This window comes from Phycodurus eques, chromosome 2 (assembly GCF_024500275.1).
Source record: "Phycodurus eques isolate BA_2022a chromosome 2, UOR_Pequ_1.1, whole genome shotgun sequence".
NCBI lineage: Eukaryota > Metazoa > Chordata > Actinopteri > Syngnathiformes > Syngnathidae > Phycodurus > Phycodurus eques.
Window position 1 is genome coordinate 7,957,156 of NC_084526.1, and position 13,926 is coordinate 7,971,081.

At 41.2% G+C, this 13,926-nt stretch overlaps 1 protein-coding gene across 1 annotated transcript; it reads left to right on the forward strand.

Annotated features, from left to right (window-relative positions):
* The first annotated feature begins 6,847 nt into the window (after nucleotides 1–6,847).
* Nucleotides 6,848–7,819, forward strand: mc1r (melanocortin 1 receptor). Its single transcript, XM_061701148.1, has one exon. The coding sequence runs from the start codon at nucleotides 6,848–6,850 to the stop codon at nucleotides 7,817–7,819; it is 972 nt and encodes a 323-aa protein (XP_061557132.1).
* Nucleotides 7,820–13,926: the final 6,107 nt, after the last annotated feature.

The window sequence follows — 13,926 nt, forward strand, 5'->3', positions numbered from 1 at the left end:
TCAGAGTTGATCATCCCGAGAAGCCGAGTTCATGAGGGATCAAAGCACTTTTTATACATTTCTTGGAACTTCTCACTGTACTGCCCTCCACGGAGGATGTCACAGCTGGGGTTTTGTTCCTTAGGATGACACTTTTGGTAAGCTGTATCCTTCTACATATAGGCACACAATCCAAACTTCATGTTATTTGTTTGTGCGCTACTGTTTGTTTTTCCCAAGGTCAAGAAAGTAAGTGTGACTTCTAAGTTTTAAATCTGGTGACCAAAGTAGTTGAAAACGCTCTCAATGGTGCAGTTCTTCACCACTGTACACTGCATGTCAATAATAAACACATTTTAATATTAAAGGGGAGTTTACAGTGTTAAAACTGCTACCAAGATTTTAATGTAGCCTCTTTTCTCCAATTTCCCTCCCCCGAGTCTCTGACAAAAGCCACGCCCCTAACTACAACCGTGATTGTAATGGCCACTCATAATGGCATGAGATTGTGAAAGTGGGTAGTTGTGATAAATTCCGACCACTTCCACTTCCGACACCGTCAAAAGGCAAAGTTAGTGAACTAATGAACAGTTGCTGTGTGCATGATTATTAAATGATATCAATGTTCTCAGTTCACCTGGAGCTACAGCTGAAGTATTTGAGGACTGTTCATGTGATCTAAATGCAGTTAAGAAAGCTCTTCATACCGAGTCCCCAGAAGCAGCTGGGTGAAGAAGGCAGAGACTGTTTCAGCCTTGACGGCGCCACCGCTGCTGTACAGCCTCATTGTAATAATTACAAAGGACCGACCCACACACACGTAACGAGGCTGCAACTATCAATCAACCTCAGAATCATGAGGTCAAAGGAACTGCCTGAAAAGCTAAGAGACAGAATTGTGGCAAGGCACAGATCTGGCCAAGGTTACAAAAAAATTCTGCTGCACTTAAGGTTCCTAAGGGCACAGCGGCCTCCATAATCCTGAAATGGAAGACGTTTGGGACGACCAGAACCCTTCCTAGAGCTGGCCGTCCGGCCAAACTGAGCAATTGGGGGAGAAGAGCCTTGGTGAGAGAGGTAAAGAAGAACCCAAAGATCACTGTGGCTGAGCTCCAGAGATGCAGTCGGGAGATGGGAGAAAGTTCGAGAAAGTCAACCCTCCACCAGTCGGGGCTTTATGGCAGAGTGGCCAGATGGAAGCCTCTCCTCAGTACAGGACACACAAAAGCCCGCATGGAGTTTGCTTAAAAAAAAAAATAAAAAAACCTGAAGGACTCCAGCATAGTGAGAAATAAGATTCCTAGATAAGTCTAGGAAAAGGGGTCAAGCGAGGCGACACACTATCTCCGAAGCTATTTACAGCTTGCCTTGAAGAAATATTTAAAAAGCTCAATTGGGACAAAGAAGGACTAAAAATTAACGCCGCTTATTTGAGCCATCTTCGTTTTGCAGAAGACGACATTTTATTCTCCTACAATGCTGAACAACTACAGCGTCGTATTCAGGAATTAGAGTTAGAAAGCCGTCGCTCAGGTCTGAAAATGAACAAAAGCAAAACGAAGGTCATGTTCAATCGTTACTGTCCACAAAAAGATATCAAAATGGAGGACTACGTCCTAGACGACAACTACATCTATTTAGGCCAACTTGTAACAATGGATGGAAATACAAGCACTGAAGTTGAACGCCGCATAAAGCTTGCCTGGCAGGCTTACGGAAGGCTTAGTGTTATGTTCAAGAACAATCTTCCCATTTGCTGGAAAAGAAAAGTGGATGGATAGATGAAATCATTAAACACACCGGAATACACTGGCAACCAATTGCAAAATGTCGTAGTAGTTGGAAACGTGTAGAAGAGGCCTTCATCCTGCAGTGGATAGATAATGGCTGATGATGATATATATTATATATATATATATATATACACACACACTGCAGGATGAAGGCCTCTTCTTCATGTTTCCAACTACTACGACATATATGTGTGTATGTATATATACACATATACAAGTAATAATAGTATTTACGAGGTGTTGCAATCCATAGCAAGTAAAATATTATTCTGTTTCAGTAGAGTGGTCTGAAGTAGTTCAACTAGATTACTAGAGGCCATGTGATCATTAAACTGTTGTACTGCAATTTTTTTCAAGAATGTTTGAAATAAATGGGAGCTTTGACAGCGACCGGCCTGTAATTGCAAAGATTCTCAGCGTCGAGGTTGGGTCTTTTGAGTAAGGGTCGAACAACGACTGTCTTGAAAGCCGCAGGTACAGCGCTGGAGGAGAGCGATGAATTTATAATATTTGAGATTGAGGGTGCTAAGATTAATAACAGCTCATCAACGAGTTTCCCAGAAAGAGGGTCGAGCAACCACGTAGTCTGTTTTGTGAGTCTGTTCAATACAAAAGCTGTATACAGAATATTCCATTTTGATTGACACCGTCATTTAACAATATGTTAATTACTTTTATGGTTGTAGTTTGCAGTGGTGGAGAACTGGATGACATAACTGCCTCACATTCTAGCCACACGCTTAGTCCGTAAACAAACACAGTGCAACTCAGCTTCTGGCAAGCTAGCCAGACGTTTGAAAGAAAGCTACAAATGTAACTTTAAACAGCTAGTCCCGGGGTCTTCAAATGTCAACCTGGAAAAAAAAAAAAAAAGGCATCAGTGTTCGGTGCTATATGGGCTCGCAAACAGGCGCTGGGGCCGTCCAATTCGCCGCCACCTCGCTCCGTACGCCGTGCGTGGTCATTCACGGCAGCGACACTTCAGGGATAGTTAACTGTTAGTTACGTTCGCTAAGGTCTTCTAATTCATCACCGACTTGCTCCGCGTGTGTGGGTCAACATAACAGAGATCCCTCGGGAAAGCTAACTGTTTGTTAAACACAGCGGCACACGTTATTCAGCCTGTGGCATGACTGTCTTGAAGTGACAGGTGAAGGTCGAGTGGGGAATCTTTTCAGCATATTCGAATTTTGGAGCCTCATTTTAAAGTACTTGGTGGTTTTTGTTTTTTTTTATTCATTCAAATTTGACAGGCTTGTTAACAACACTCTTCTCTGTGGTGTGTCAAATTACTAAGCCATTTTTATTTTCACTTTACAGCATAACTGCGGAATGTTACAGTGGTTTAGCTTAGTGTTGCAATTGTTTAGAATAATCTTAAATGTAGTTTTTAAAAATAAATATAGTTTTTAAAAATAAAATGTGTTGTTGTTTTTTGATGAACACTTAGGCCTACTATGCTCTTGTATTGTATTATATACCATTAACTGTTGTACCTATTTTTAGTGGTGGTACTTGGTGTAAAAAGCTTTAGGAACACTGATCTATCTGATCTCTTCAGATTGTGAAATTTCCTGTTGCTCCGTATGCACGCTCTACAGTGGTGCCTTGAAATACGAGTGACCTGAATGACAAGTTTTTCGAGATCTGAGCAATCGTTCGCCCGATGATTTATTTATTTATTTTTGATTTATTCTGGGCTTGCGAGCAAAAATCTGAGATGTAAGTACTGTATGTAGAGAACTCAACCCGGCTCAGTTCACAACAAGCAGCAGTTTGGCAGATAGTGACCAATTCTTCATAAAGAGGCTTCAAAATGTTGGTTTTGCCGCTCCCAGTTGACGTTTACTGTCAAACTATACATAAAACAAGCAAATAAGTTGGACTGGAAAACGTCATGGACATGCTAATGAATAGCATCGTCGTTGCGGTGGAATAATGCTCAGCAACAGATATTTCAACACAACTGGTGGAGTAACACATGTAGACATGTCTACTACTACTGTGGCTTACTGAGCAATTATGACAGTCCCCTGCATGCATGCACCTCTATATTATACTGCCGCAGGTGGCCAAGGTGAAGACATCAGAAGGAGCAGCACAATGTCCATTGAATAAAACAAGACATCAAAAACTGTTAAATTTCTCTGCATTCTATTTGAATTACATCATTACATTTTAATACAATACAATAATACACTGCCATTTCTCTTATTAAGAAACTATTATAAACATCTTTATTGTTTTGGGGGAGGGGGCTCTAACGGATGAATGCCATTTTCATTCATTTCAATGGCGAAAGATGATTCCGAGTACGGACGGAACCAATTGAACTCAAGGCACCGCTATAGTTGAGTTATGTTTCCAAGTAGGAGCTCAAAAGATACACCATTAATGCTTGTCTACCATCTTTAACTACTGTCCGCTCTGACTGCTTGAACATTTGCTTTTGCCCAAGCTGCGCGCTCATCGCCGGCATATGAGGAGGAGCCCTGTCAAGTCTCAAATGGTGCAGCAGCTCTGGGCCCACATCACTCCCCTCCGGATACTGTACTCTATCAGAACACTCAACGTCACGCTGGTCCCGGTGCTTTCTGCAAAGACGCTGTCTCGTAAGGCGAGACAGTTTTTCGATGGGAGGGGGAGGGGGAGGGGGTGGGGGGGGGGGGTATGATTTTTGAAATGTACATTTTCTGGATGTTGGTGTTTGTCAACTTGCATCGATAAACACGCCGAGGAGACGAACTTTTCACGTGGATTTCTACCGGTATGTCCATTTCCATACTATTTTTTTCTCCACCAGATCTTAATGTTCAGGGAAATAAAATGAAAGAGGATGCACAATATTTGTTCTAAAACAAAGTTTGACTCTAAAGAGGTTCCACTCAAGTTTGGCTCTCAATATGGTATTATTATATACCTCTCAAGTTCTACTCTATAACTAACAACAAATGAGACTTTAAACTTAAAGATACTTAAAGATGATGTCAATGAAAACTCTTCCAGTTTTATTTTACATCATGTTGAACCCCAAAGATGACACGCTGCATTTAGGACTCATCAAGTTTGACTCAACAGGATCCATTGTTATTTTACATCAGGACTCCTTCCAGCGTTATTGACTACAGGTCAACTTGAATTCTAAAGTCCTTGCTGTTATTCAATCAAGTTTGGTTGTATTTGTCCGATTAGGTTCCTTCTTTCTTGAATTATCTTTCCCCCAATTAAGTTTGCCCCCAGAGGTGGGAAGAGGTTATTTCAGCACTGATCAAATAGATTCATCGTGTCTCGTTAATCAAGTTTGCCTGAAAATATTGACCATTATTTTACACTAGTCAACACTAGTTAACCAACACTCCCCATACAAATTCCCCCCGGACAAGAAGTTGATGATTATTTTTCATGGGGTATAAAACACAGTTCCATGCCCCTGGCAACAGCTTTGCATCCCACTTTGCATGCCACTGAGATCACCTAAAATTGGATTCATTCTTTTTTTTTTTCTCTCTCTCCTCATCTTTTAATGTCTGTATATTGTATTCTGTTATGTGTGCAGTGTGTTCGCCGGTGGTCAGTTGAGAGAGAGCAGAAAGAAAGCGCAAAGGGCAGCAAGAGAAATGCTTTACGTCAAGCAACGGGCGGACAAGCAGTGGCTCTTGCACTGCAGTTATAGTTACGTTAGCGTTAGGGCCCTAAAGCGTTTTGAAAATGATAAAAAAAATTTATGTTTAAGTCACCTCAGTATCATCCAAAACAACCAGAACTAATATGTTTAAAATGTTGGTATTTGTGATGTGTTTTTTATATAAGTGCCCACACCCTCTTGTGGCTGCGTTCAGAATTCAAGCTCAGATTCAATGGGAGTCAGTGTACAGCTGCCACAATTGTGAGAAAGGGCCTCTGATTAACCCCAAATAAAGTTTCGCTGCTCTAGTGGGCTTTTCCTGATATTTCTTTTGCTTTCTAGCAGAAGCGAGATGGTTTTGTGCCAACCCAGACTGCTATTTGGAACTGTTTCTTAATCCCTTTGACTAAGGCCCGTGTTCCAGTTGAAGAAAAATAGAACCAAAGCATGATTTTGCCACTGTACAATGGTGTTCTTTTGGAAATTAGCAGTGTTGTGTTCGCTCCAAACATACATTTTGAAATTTCTGCAGCTCCTTCATTGTTGCACTCGGTCTCTTGGCAGCCCCCTTAACCAGTTTTCTTCTCGTCTTTTTATCATTTGGAGACATCCAGTTCACATTGTCTCAGTTGTGTGTTTTTACTTCCCTTCTCTAAAGGTTTTCTTATTTTCTTTTTCAATTGAGTTGGACAGGTTGTTACAGGCGGCACGGTGGACGACTGGTCAGAGCGCCAGCCTCACAGTTCTGAGGACCCGGGTTCAATCCCCACCCCCGCCTGTGTGGAGTTTGCATGTTCTCCCCGTGCCTGCGTGGGTTTTCTCCGGGCACTCCGGTTTCCTCCCACATCCCAAAAACATGCATAAATTGGAGACTCTAAATTGCCCGTAGGCATGACTGTGAGTGCGAATGGTTGTTTGTTTGTATGTGCCCTGCGATTGGCTGGCAACCAGTTCAGGGTATATATACCCCGCCTCCTGCCCGATGACAGCTGGAATAGGCTCCAGCACGCCCGCGACCCCAGTGAGGAGAAGCAGCTCAGAAAATGGATGAATGGATGGATGAATGCAATACTCTTCTGTAGGTTATAGGTCACATGAATTGTGAAAAATGATTCTCTTGGTCTCATTTTTTTGCACCACAAAAACCTGGCATTTGAACAGGGGTGTGTCGACTTTTTATATTCACATTACATTTATATGGTTTTCACCGTCACATCGGCCTTCTGAGATAAACAATGCGGATCGCCACGTAAATGAGTTTGAAGGCAGCCCCTCTTTCAATGTCACCACTGATCAAATTTGACATGGTGTCTCTTTTTCCCTATTTGTCTCTGAAGACTGGATTGCTAAAAATCAAGTTTGGTTTTAAAGTTGAATCTCTTCCTCTCTGTTCATGTCTAATGAAGACCCCCCCCCCCCCCCCCCCCTCCCCATTCCCATTTCAGGAGCAATGGAGTTTTCCAACACTTCCCAGAACAACATCTTTATGCACCATGACTACTTGGATGACTTCCTGCAAGACAATGAGACCAACTCCAGCGGCGCAGAACCCACCTCCGCAGGCTGCTTCCAGCTGCAGATCCCACAGGAGCTCTTCCTGTCACTGGGCCTCATCAGCCTGGTGGAGAATATCCTGGTCATAGTGGCCATAATCAAGAACCGAAATCTTCACTCGCCCATGTACTACTTCATCTGCTGTCTGGCCGTATCCGACATGCTGGTGAGCGTCAGCAACGTGGTGGAGACTGTCGTCATGCTACTGCACGACCACGGCCTGCTGGACGTGCAACCGGGCATGCTGCGCCACCTGGACAACGTGATCGACGTGATGATCTGCAGTTCGGTGGTGTCGTCGCTCTCCTTCCTGAGCACCATCGCGGCGGACCGCTACATCACCATCTTCTACGCGTTGCGCTACCACAGCATCATGACCATGCAGCGCGCCGTGGGCATCATGGCGGCGGTGTGGCTGGCCAGCATCACCTCCAGCATCTTCTTCATCGTCTACCACACGGACAACGCCGTCATCGTGTGCCTGGTGACCTTCTTCTGCTCCAGCCTGGTCTTCAACGCTGTGCTCTACCTGCACATGTTCCTGCTGGCGCACATACACTCACGCAGCATCACCGTCAACTTCCGCAAGAAGCGGCGTCCGTCCACCAGCATGAAGGGCGCCATCACGCTCACCATCCTGCTCGGCGTCTTCATCGTATGCTGGGGACCCTTCTTCCTGCACCTCATTCTCATCCTCACCTGCCCCACCAGCCCCTTCTGCAACTGCTTTTTCCGGAACTTTAACCTCTTCCTCATCTTGATCATCTGTAACTCGCTTATAGACCCTCTCATCTACGCCTACAGGAGCCAGGAGCTGCGCAAAACTCTACAGGAGCTGCTCCTGTGCAGCTGGTTCTTGGGTGTGTGACTCATATCGTGGAACCAAGAAGAACGACACAGCCACTGTTCCACCAAGTGTTGTAAGTTCATTTCGGGTCGGAACGAGAAACTCTGATCTGGCTCAGGAGCGGTAGCAGGTGTCTCTGCTACATACTTACACTCAAAAAGTAAACTGTTTACTTTATGTCAACCTGCTCAATGCAACAAAGCCGCACAAAAACTGAACTTACACTGTATTTTGCCTTTAACTCACACAATGTATGTTTCTGGGACAAAAATATGAAGTCGTTTTGTTTTTTTTTGTTTTTGTTTTTTTAATTGTGACATCAAGGTGACAGACTTGAACTCACCAATGAATTCAACAAAGATGGACTCTGTTTACAATGAACTTAAGCAGTTTCTAGTCCTGCCTCTCTCATACTACACTGTATAATTTTTTTTAATGCGTATGTTTTTGTTTTCAATCTACTGTATTATAAACACGGGAGTAATAATTCTCTGTCACCCAGTCAATGAGCAGCAGTGTGTTAAGATGACTCCATGCTGAGATACCTTATAATGCAACTGCTACCACAACAAACGGGTGCAATAATAATAATAATAACAATAATAATAATAATAAATAAGTAAAATAGTGTATGTAAATGAAAAAAAAAAACTCAACTGAATGCTAACCCCAAAAGTAGTGAGTTAGAAACCGGTTCCATGGTGTTCTTTTAGTTGGTCACGAAAATAGCATTATCTTATTTAGGGATTTGTATTTATTTTTTGTCTGACAAAATTCAATTTTGGCATCAAATATTCCTGACAAGTAGTCTTTTATTACTTGATCTTAATGACAAGCTTCTCTTTTTTGTGTGCGTGTTGTCAGAGACTCAACTGTGACTGTTAAAGTGATGCACGTGAAGAACAGAGCCTGGTACGTCCGGCAATCTATTAAATGCATGTCTTTGTGGATTTGAAAGTCATTTCCACGCACATGTCCAGGCACTGCGACTCACAGCACATGACTCTCAACTTTCATATTTTGTTGGATGGAACGTCCTCAACTAAACTTTGCTTGTAAAGTGATCCAAATTGCTCCAAAAAAAAAAGGAAAAGTTGAACTGGAATTAAGAGCAATTATGTTGGGAAATAACATATTGTACTGCGATACCTGATAGATTTATGAAGCGAGATTGAGCCAGCCGCCACCAGGCCGTACCAAGATAAGTATATATATTGTTTTATAATAATACCTAGCTATTTTTAAATTCATATGAACCAGTGGCTGAAAAAAGCGAAGCATGGAGTCTAATGGGGGAAGTTCCCTTTCTGGTGCAGAAGGTCAATGAAAAGAGCCAACAGCCTCTCCAGTATCCACACGCTCTCCTTTATTCTTGCCCGTTTCTTTTATAGTATTATAATACAGCTATTAATGCGCTTTTTCCTTGACAAAGGCGACGATTTAATAAAATAACACGTGGAGCCTCAAAACAGGAAATAGGGACACAGGAGTCACAGATTTTCTTTTGCAGCAAGTTGGTATACTGTACATGCTGTATGTAGAAAGTGCCATAAAAACTCAAAGTACTCCTCAAATAAAGTTCCTCCAAATGTAGTAATATGTTTAATAAAAAATGTGTTTGGGATTTGAAGTAGGTATTTTGACTCTAAGTGATGTTCATAAGTCCATGTCCCCGGATAAAGTGTTTTTTGATTTGTTATTTGAAGCTATAGACACCCTCAGAACTCCTCGAGCTTTTATTTTGGTATGTCCAGTTAGCCTAGTTTGAATTTGTATATTAGCCAAATATCTAATTTACCCGAAACAATTAAGTCCAACATTTTACATTTAGGTGTAACATTTAATATTTGTATTTGACTAATACTCTGTATCTCTAAGTTGACAAATATTGTTGAAAATGTGCAAAAAAAAAAAAAAAGACTTAGATTTTTTTTTAAAAAAAAGTGTTTTTAAACATTGTTTGACGCTAAATGTAACAAAATGTTTATTTTCAGCCGCTTTACAAATGGCACCCCATGTAAAAATACAAATATTTTTAAAAAAAAGATAAAATGCATGTACGGTTCTTCATAAATGGAACTCTTTTAGATTACATTGATTTTACTTTTTGCTTTTCTTTCCTTTTAAAATAAGATAAAAATGATGTTTTGAATTTATCGCCGCAAATAAAACTCCTTGTATTTTGCTGTATTTAAATGTAATATTGTATATAGGCAATTTCATTCATTGATGAATATTTAAAATTAGAAATCATGAAAATAAATGAAATTATACATTTTCTCAAATCATCCCATTTTTAATTGACAAAAAATAAAAAAAAGTTGACACCATTTTCTAGTTGGATTTATTGATGATGGATATTTTTTAATATGCACATTTACGAACCACAAACATTTCTATGAAAAAAGGTGAAAAGAAGAAATTAATGTACATTTGCCCAGAGAAGAGTTATATACATACACATTACATTTCTTTGCATGAAATCGGCGGATTTATTTTCTTACTCATGATTGAAGATTTATTTTTCATCCAAGCTTTTAATGTGACTGCTTTCAGCGCTTTTCCTCCAAAGGAAAAAAAAAAAAAGCACAAATTAGCCTTGAGCTTTTGAAATTTGCCCTCCCCTATGTGGGTGTGCTTACTCTTAACATGGACATTTGAAGTCCATATACTGTAAAGTTCTGAAAGCATTTGCCAAGACTGAGAACTATGTAATACTGAATTATGGAGGGCGACCAGTCGGCAGTCACATTACAGTATATCCCCACCAATGTGTGTAAATTTGCTTGAGTGCTTATTTTATGATTACATTCCACAGTAATTACTCAGTTCTGAAGGCGAGCCTCTAACATGTGCATGTAAACACTGCTACCTACAATAGTGGTATTTGATCAAGAGCTGACAGTTGAGTGGGACGTTCCATGGAGAGGTGAAACTGCAGGTGCCGAACCGCGTGTATGCGGGGTTCCGCAGTATTTTGAGATTTTTTAGTTTTTTTGTTAAATCATTCATATTTAGCACTCTTCTCTGTGCTGTGTCAAAATTACAAGACATGATTTTTTTTTTTTTGCTTTACAGGGTCTTTAATGCACTGCTATGACTACTGGAAAAACACTTGCAAGTGTATTTGCTGCTGAGTATTTACTGTGTGTGATGTATCTGAAATTTGTTTGAGACATTTTGTCATCGATTGTCTTTCAAGTCATGTAAGTGACTTTATTTAATTAAGGTTACTGTTATGTAAACCTGGCGCTACAAATGTGTGGAAGCTGGAGCTACAATTATGAATAATGTAAATATCCCATAGATGTTATATTGTTGTCATGTAACCCTGTGTAAAATATAATCATTAACATGTTTTCATTGTCTCAAATAAAGAGACCACATAAGAAACAATTACCTTGTGTACATTTACTTACATTTCCCAAAATTCTCAAAAAATGAAGAGTTCAAACGCAAAAGCTGACAACTCAACAATTTTATGTGAATAGAGTAAAATTAGTTTGTTTTTCATTTATTTAATTTCTGGTTCCAGGTTAAAGCAAATAATTTTCATTTAGGCTATTCAAAGTTAATATAAATCAATTAAGAGGCATATTTGAAAAAAATAAAAATAAAAACTGGCCCCTCAATTGTTTGTAGCCTCAATTACCGTAATTTATCACCAAATTATGTGGAAATTGTATTTAAAACAACATGTTACATTGAATATGCAATCTTTACATGGCTTTATTAATTCCAAGACTCAGAATGTTACAAAAAACAAACTTTAAAATACAAACACCATCAAAAAAGTGTAATATTTTTGTGTATTGTTGAACTATTGTAGGAGCAGCAACAACAGTTGCAGTATACTAGGGGTCGGCAACTTTAAATAGTCAAAGAGCCATTTGGACCATCTCCCAGAGAGAGAGAAAAAGAAAAAAAAAACACTGGGAACCACTTATCTTTTTTTTGGTGTTAATTATTATTATTATTATTACCTAATGCAGCCCTATGGGGGGCACAAGTCAGTGCAAACTGTAGGCCGGTCCCAAGCCCGGATAAATGCAGAGGGTTGCGTCAGGAAGGGCATCCGGCTTAAAACTTTGCCAAACAAATATGAGCGTTCATCCAAAGAATTCCATACCGGATCGGTCGTGCCACGTGGAAATTCAGCGACTGTTGGGTCGAAGTAAAAAAAGAGGTGCAAAGCGGGTTCTTCGGTAGAAAGAGAAGAGGAAAGCACAGAGCCTAGAATTGAATGTGGGGACTTTGAATGTTGGGACTATGGCAGGAAAATCTCGGGAGCTGGTTGACATGATGATTAGGAGAAAGGTTGATATATTGTGTGTCCAGGAGACCAGGTGGAAAGGCAGTAAGGCTAGAAGTTTAAGGGCAGGGTTTAAATTATTTTACCATGGTGTAGATGGGAAGAGAAATTGAGTCGCGGTTATTTTAAAAGAAGAGTTGGCTAAGAATGTCTTGGAGGTGAAAAGAGTATCAGATCGGGTGATGAGGCTGAAACTTGAAATTGAGGGTGTTATGTGTAATGTGATTAGTGGCTATGCCCCATAGGTAGGATGTGACCTAGAGGTGAAAGAGAAATTCTGGAAGGAGCTAGATGAACTAGTTCTGAGCATCCCAGACAGAGAGAGAGTCGTAATTGTTGCAGATTGTAATGGACATGTTGGTGAAGGTAATAGGGGTGATGAAGAAGTGATGGGTAAGTACGGCATCCAGGAAAGGAACTTGGAGGGACAGATGGTGGTAGACTTTGCAAAAAGGATGCAAATGGCTGTAGTGAAAAATTTTTTTCCAGAAGAGGCACGAACATAGGGTGACCTACAAGAGCGGAGGTAGAAGGCAGACGGTCTTGTGCAGACGACGTAATCTGAAGGAGGTTACCAACTGTAAGGTAGTGGTAGGGGAGACTGTGGCTAGACAGCATAGGATGGTGGTGTGTAAGATGACTCTGGTGGTGGGGAGGAAGATTAGGACGACAAAGGCAGAGCAGAGAACCATGTGGTGGAAGCTGAGACAGGACGAGTGTTGTGCAGCTTTTCGGGAAGAGGTGATACAGGCTCTCGGTGGACGGCAGGAGCTTCCAGAAGACTGGACCACTGCAGCCAAGGTGATCAGAGAAGCAGGCAGGAGAGTACTTGGTGTATCTTCTGGCAGGAAAGGAGAGAAGGAGACTTGGTGGTGGAACCTCACAGTACAGGAAATCATACAAGGAAAAAGGTTAGCTAAGAAGAAGTGGGACACTGAGAGGACCGAGGAGAGGCGAAAGGAATACATTGAGATGCGACACAGGGCAAAGGTAGAGGTGGCAAAGGCCAAACAAGAGGCATATGATGACATGTATGGCAGGTTGGATACTAAAGAAGGAGAAAAGGATCGATACAGGCTGGCCAGACAGAGGGACAGAGATGGGAAGGATGTGCAGCAGGTTAGGGTGATTAAGGATAGAGATGGAAATATGTTGACTGGTGCCAGCAGTGTGCTTGCTAGATGGAAAGAATACTTTGAGGAGTTGATGAATGAGGAAAATGATAGAGAAGGGAGAGTAGAAGAGGCAAGTGTAGTGGACCAGGAAGTGGCAATGATTAGTAAGGGGGAAGTTAGAAAGGCATGAAAGAGAATGAAAAATGGAAAGGCAGTTGGTCCTGATGACATTCCTGTGGAGGTATGGAAGCATCTAGGAGAGGTGGCTGTGGAGTTTTTGACCAGCTTGTTCAATAGAATTCTAGTGCGTGAGAAGATGCCTGAGGAATGGAGGAAAAGTGTACTGGTGCCCATTTTGAAGAACAAGGGTGATGTGCAGAGCTGTGGGAACTATAGAGGAATAAAGTTGATGAGCCACACAATGAAGTTATGGGAAAGAGTAGTGGAGGATAGACTCAGGACAGAAGTGAGTATTTGCGAGCAACAGTATGGTTTCATGCCTAGAAAGAGTACCACAGATGCATTATTTGCCTTGAGGATGTTGATGGAAAGGTACAGAGAAGGTCAGAAGGAGCTACATTGTGTCTTTGTAGATCTAGAGAAAGCCTATGACAGAGTACCCAGAGAGGAACTGTGGTACTGCATGCGGAAGTCTGGAGTGGCAGAAGTATGTTAGAATAATACATGTACGAGGGCAGCAG

Excerpts from the sequence above, each read along its gene's own strand:
- mc1r (XM_061701148.1), top strand. The coding sequence starts at position 6,848 with ATGGAGTTTTCCAACACTTCCCAGAACAACATCTTTATGCACCATGAC.